Genomic DNA, 6000 nt, shown 5'->3' with positions numbered 1-6000 from the left:
AAGTAGGTCATGTGGACAACTTCAAAATAAAAACTTCTGTACTTCAAAGTGCACTCCCAAGCAAGTGATAAGATGGCCCACAGAATGGGAGAAAGATTTTGTAAATTAACCTGATAAGTTTCTAGCATCCAGAATATCTAAAGTACTGTTACAACCCGACTCGATAACAAAAAGACAAACTCAATTTAAAAATAGGCAAGGGAGCCCAGCCGGCGTGGCTCAGTGGTTGAGCTTCGACCTTTGAACCCGGAGGTCACGGTTAGATTCCCCGGTCAGGGCACATGCCTGGGTTGAGGCTCGATCCCCAGTGGGGGGCGTGTAGGAGGCAGCCAATCAATGATTCTCTCTCATCATTGATGTTTCTCTCTCTCTCCCTCTCCCTTCCTCTCTGAAATCAATAAAAATATATTTAAAAAATTTTAAAGCCCTGACCAGTTTGGCTCAGTGAATAGAGCGTCGGCCTGCGGACTGAAGGGTCCCAGGTTCGATTCTGGTCAAGGGCATGTACCTTGGTTGCAGGCACATCCCCAGTAGGGGCTGTGCAGGAGGCAGCTAATCAGTGTTTCTCATCGATGTTTCTAACTCTCTATCCCTCTCCCTTCCTCTCTGTAAAAAAATCAATAAAATATATTTTTTTAAAAATTTTAAAAATAAAAATAGGGAAGGAAATTGAATGGGCATTTCTCCAAAGAGGATATGCAAATGACCAATACGCATATGAAAAGATGTCCTATTTCATTATTAGAGAAATGCAAATCAAAACCACACTGTAACACCACTTCATACCCACTAGGGTGGCGGGAATGAAAAAGCAGATAGTCAAGTGTTAGGAGAATGTGAAGAAATTGGAATCCTCATACATTGCTGTAGTAATATAATTGGTGCAGCCACACAAAGTTCAACATTGAATAACCATATGACCCAGCAATTTCACTCCTAGAGAAGTGAAAACATGTCCACACAAAAACTTATTCATAAATGTTCATAGCAGCATTATTTATAACAGCTAAAAAGTGTCCAAATGTCCATCAGCTGATGAATGGGAAAACAAATGTGGTCTATCCACACGAGGGAATATTGTCGGGCCATAAAAAGGAATAAAGCACTGAGACATGCTACAACATGGGTGAACCGTGAAAACATGCTACGTGAAAGAGGCCCATGACGGAAGTCTGATTCCATCTCTGTGAGCTGTCTGGAATAGGCGAACCCGTAGACACGGAAGGTAGATTAGCGGTTGCCAACAGCTGGGGGGGAGAAGGGGAGAAAGATGGGCAGTGACCACTAACTGGGTTTCTACTTGGGGTGATGAATATGTTGTGGACTGAGACAATGATGATGGTCACACAAACTTGTGAATATGCGAAAAGCTACTGAATTGTACTCTTAAAAGTGCCAATTTTATGATAAGGTATATCTCAATTAAAAATATGAAATTATGAAAAAAACCAATAAATTGGAATGGCTCCTTTGTTTTAAAAATTACACCTAATACGACTAATTTTTTTTTAGATATATTTTATTGATTTTTTACAGAGAGGAAGGGAGAGGGATAGAGAGCTAGAAACATCAATGAGAGAGAAACATCGATCAGCTGCCTCCTGCACACCTCCTACTGAGGACGTGCCCACAACCAAGGCACATGCCCTTGACCGGAATCGAACTTGGGACCCTTCAGTCCGCAGGCCGACGCTCTATCCAGAGCCAAACTGGTTAGGGCTACGACTAATTTTTTTAAGATAGTGTGCTCATTGTAAGAAAAATTGTCACACCCCCTTCCGGGAGTAGCCACCACACCCTGTGGACACTCTGTACCCTGCTTAGGGAAGGAGGATCATAAGTGTATTTTTGTTACCAGTGGAAGGAATGCCTCCATCCCCCGCCCAACACACACACACACACACACACACACACACACGCTGGCTGGAAGGAAGGAAGGTAATATTAGCCCTAAAAATGCAAGTCCTTGGCTCCCAGGACAGACGTGCTAGCCATCTGGTGAGTGCAGGGGTAGCCTTTCAGGAGGGCGGGGCTCAAGGTCTGGAAGCCCGACCACCCACCCGACTTGGGCGCAGCAGGGGCGTGGTGTGAAATTGTTCGTGGGGCACGTGGGCGGGGCGCAGGGGCGTGGCTGGCATCAGGGGCGGGGCGCAGAGGGCGGAGCCCGGAGCCGCGGGCAGGGCGTGGGGGCGGTCTGCGAAGGACGCGGGGGCGTGGCTTGAGGGCATGGGCGGGGCTAGGGGCGGGGCCCAGCAGCCCGGGCGGGGCGAGGGGCCGGGACTGGAGCCGCTGGCGGGTCGGTGCGGAGTTGGCGGCGGCGGCGGTGGCCGCACTGGCGGCGCGGCCTCTGTCCTCGTGGCGCCCTCGCATTCGGCCCCCTCCCCGCCCGCCCGGCCATGCCGCCGCCCGCGCCGCCCACCGTGCTGGTGCCGTCGGAGCGGGCCGTGGTGCTGCTGTCGTGCGTGCTGTCCGCGCTCGGCTCGGGCCTGCTGGTGGCCACTCACGCCTTGTGGCCCGACCTGCGCAGCCGAGCGCGGCGCCTGCTGCTCTTCCTGTCGCTAGCTGACCTGCTGTCGGCCGCCTCCTACTTCTACGGGGTGCTGCAGGACTTCTCGGGCCCCTCGTGGGACTGCGTGCTGCAGGGCGCGCTCTCCACCTTCGCCAACACCAGCTCCTTCTTCTGGACCGTGGCCATCGCCCTCTACCTGTACCTCAGCATCGTCCGCACCACGCGCGGTCCCCGCGCCGGCCGCCTGCTCCTGGCTTTCCACGTCGTCAGGTGGGTGGCCGCCCCATGCCCCTCGCGCCCTTCTGGCGCCCTCGTCTTGGTCAGATCCCGGCTGGGCGCCCAGCAGGCAGTGTGCGCTCCTCCCCAGGGCAGCCCGCGGCGAGCGGGACGGGTCAGGCTTGTCTGAGAGGTGCACCTGTGTGAGCATCCCCTTTCTGCTTGCCTCCGCCTGAGGCCCCATCAGGTGAGCCCCTGGGCTCAGCACCTGGAGGGAGGAGGGCCGGCGCTCGCCCTTAGAGCTCGCCCTGGGAACTGAGATGCACCTGGAGAGCCGAGGCCACTCTGGGTCCTTGGCTCCTGCTTCCCTGTGGTCTGACCACCTGTGCTGCCCTTGGGGCGAAGCCCTGGATCCCAGGCTGGGAGATGGGCTGGTGGCTGCCGCAGGTTGCAGAGCCTGCCAGCTCCCTCCCAACCCCATGCCGCCACTCTGCACCCTGACCCTCAGGAACGGTGCATTCGGCTGCTCCTAGGCTGCGGGTCCAGCTAGCCCTCTGCCCAATGCGCTGCCTCCGCTGTAACATTTACAAAAGACGCATCTTTCTTTCCTCTTGGCTCATCGCTGGACCTCAGGCCCCTGTCTTGTTATCTCTGTCCTGGATGGTCTTGACTGGCTGAGTTGAGCAACTCTAAAGGTTGAGGTCAGTGGCAGTGGCTGGCCTGGAAGAGGGCCACAGGCTGCCAGCGTATCTGAGATTAGGGAAAAGGAGAACCTTGCCCTGCCCTGGCATGGAAGCGGCTCCTCACGTACCCCTCGCCTGAGGAAGAGAGTCGCCTCTCCCCTCTCCCTCCTGGTGTAATTCCCAGCTTCAGACACCTGGGGCTGTCCTGCCTAAACCGACACACGGCTCTTACAGGGCACTTCCTCTCCTCCCTCCCCAGATAAGAGCCCCAACTACTGCCCTAATTATAGGCCCTCTCTGCTAAATGCTTGGGTGCTTTCCAACGCCCGGAGGAGAGTCATCACTTTAGCAGAGACACCTGGGGGTCACAGCAGTGAGGTCACAAGACTGCAAGAGTCACTTGACCTCTTCTCAGAGCTGCTGGCTGGAGGCCAGCTGGTTCCCGGGAAGCGAAATGTCCTGCTGCTCAGCTGTTCCAGTCCCAGCTGCAGCAAGCCATTCAGACGGTGCCCGGATGCTGCAGGGACCACAGACGGGGGTCTTTCCGCCCCTCGCAGCATCCCGCCCGGCCTCTGTGTCCATTCACAGACCTAGGCCTGGCCTCTGTGTCCATTCACAGACCTAGGCCTTGGCCCGCTGCTTGGGTGGGGGCAGTGGATACGCTACGCCAGAGTTCACATGGACTGAGAAGGCACCCAGGCTTTCTGTGCAAGAGTCTCTTCTCTCCCCCCACTCCCTTTGAAAATATTGAACCGTATATATATATTTCTTTTAAAAGTGATAAAGATAAACCGGGTGCAGCGGTTCCTGAGAAACCGGAGTCGGGAGTTCTTTCTGTTCACTTCTAGGGGGTTTCCTGTGATGTTTAGGCAAAGCTTCCTGAGGAGGCCAGTGTGTCCCCTTCTGGCCATGAAAAAGGTGCACCCTGTTCATCAGGTTTGTTGAATGGGATCCACCTGCTTCTTAAAGGAAAAAGAGGGGAGAAAATACCTGGGTCCAAGCTAGAAAGGGATGGGGGCATTTCCCCCCTCAGAGGCGGGAGCACTCGCGGTTACTAGGCTGAGAGAAGCGGTAAAACCCGTCGAACAGGTTCATCTGTTGACCCAGATCCTCCCAGACTGGAGTAACGAGCTGCCTAAGCACCCTCCTTGGTCCTTCTTCGGAGCATCAGTGGATTGTTGCTTAAGTGCCTGTTGGTGTGAGAAATGCCATCTTCGGCCCTGACCGGTTTGGCTCAGTGGATAGAGCGTCAGCCTGCGGACTGAAGGGTCCCAGGTTCGATTCTGGTCAAGGGCATGTACCTTGGTGGCGGGCACATCCCCAGTGGGAGGTGTGCAGGAGGCAGCTGATCGATGTTTCTCTCTCATCAATGTTTCTAGCTCTCTATCCCTCTCCCTTCCTCTCTGTAAAATATCAATAAAATATATTTAAAAAAATAAATAAATAAAAGACTGATCAACTTATAAAAAAGAAAAAGAGAAATGCCATCTTCGGACATCGGCTAGCCGCGACTGTCACCACATGTTACCATTTCAGATAACACAGTCAGTCCACTTCAAACCTCTGGCCTTGAAAACTAAAATATGACAACACACAAGGTTGTTAACTATATTCCGTAAAAGAGTTTTTATGAATTGATTATTTTTAAACTGACAAATATCCTGTTAAGTGGACAAAAGCCACATTCAGACAAAATATAAAGGTTGGTAAATATATGGGGAAAAAGTTAGCCCCATTAGTTAGTACTCAAAACAATGCAAGTTATAACATTTGCGGTATCATTTTCTCATTGAATTAAGAAAGATATACTAAGGCAGAATAGGGACGAATTAAATGCCGATGAAACTGGTATTTCCCTACATTGTTCTTGGCGATGTAATTTGGAGTAATCTATGTAGAAAGCACTTGGTTCATACCTCTTGATCCGGTAATCCTATTTATAGAGACCTAGTCTAAGGAGATAATTCCAAATGCATGCAAAGCTGTATGTTCAAAGGAGCTTGTGAGACGCTGTTATCACGGGCAGAATTCAAAAGCCACCTCAATGTCCGCAAAAGAGGGAACAGTGAGTTACAGACAACAGCCCCACGGGAAGTGTTATACAGCCAATACTGGCTGTGAACTCTGTACATCTTTTTTTCTTAAATGGTATGATAGCCCTAGTCGGTTTGGCTCAGTGGATAGAGCATCAGCCTGTGGACTGAAGGATCCCAGGTTCGATTCTGGTCAAGGGCACATGGCCAGGGTGCAGGCTCGATCACCAAGGTCAGTCCTCCTGTTACAGTTCCATCTTGTCTCTTGGCCTTGACACTGATTTTTTAAATTGAGGTATAATGTGACAATGAGATATTTTTAACTTTCCAGATTTCCCCTATTATTAACATTTTAGCATGTTGCCTTTATCCTCTCCAGTTATTTCTTCTTTTTTTTCTGGAAACATTTAAGAGTAAGTAAGTCGCAGCCCTGATGCCCCCGAGTGTGTGTTTCTGGAAGACAAGGACAGTCTCTAAGGACCACATAGGGCTGGGCTGGTGTGGCTCAGTGGTATGAGCCAGGAGGTCAGGGTTCGATTCCCGGTCAGGGCACGTGCCT

At 51.8% G+C, this 6000-nt stretch overlaps 1 protein-coding gene across 3 annotated transcripts in view; it reads left to right on the top strand.

The window, feature by feature from the left end:
* Positions 1-2263: 2263 nt before the first annotated feature.
* Positions 2264-6000, top strand: part of LOC308242034 (G-protein coupled receptor 157-like) — a 42509-nt gene continuing 38772 nt past the window's right edge. For all 3 annotated transcript variants that reach the window (XR_013959918.1, XM_080655838.1, XM_080655837.1), the window contains exon 1: positions 2264-2779. Coding sequence is in view for 2 of the 3 variants with exons in the window: in XM_080655838.1 (XP_080511964.1) it covers positions 2397-2779 (383 nt within the window). In the remaining variant the exon portion in view is untranslated. The remainder of the gene's footprint in view (positions 2780-6000) is intronic.

This window comes from Plecotus auritus (genome assembly GCF_963455305.1).
Source record: "Plecotus auritus genome assembly, chromosome: 2".
Taxonomy (NCBI): domain Eukaryota; kingdom Metazoa; phylum Chordata; class Mammalia; order Chiroptera; family Vespertilionidae; genus Plecotus; species Plecotus auritus.
The sequence above is the reverse complement of the archived record's forward strand: the minus strand, read 5'-3'. Positions and strand labels throughout refer to the sequence as shown.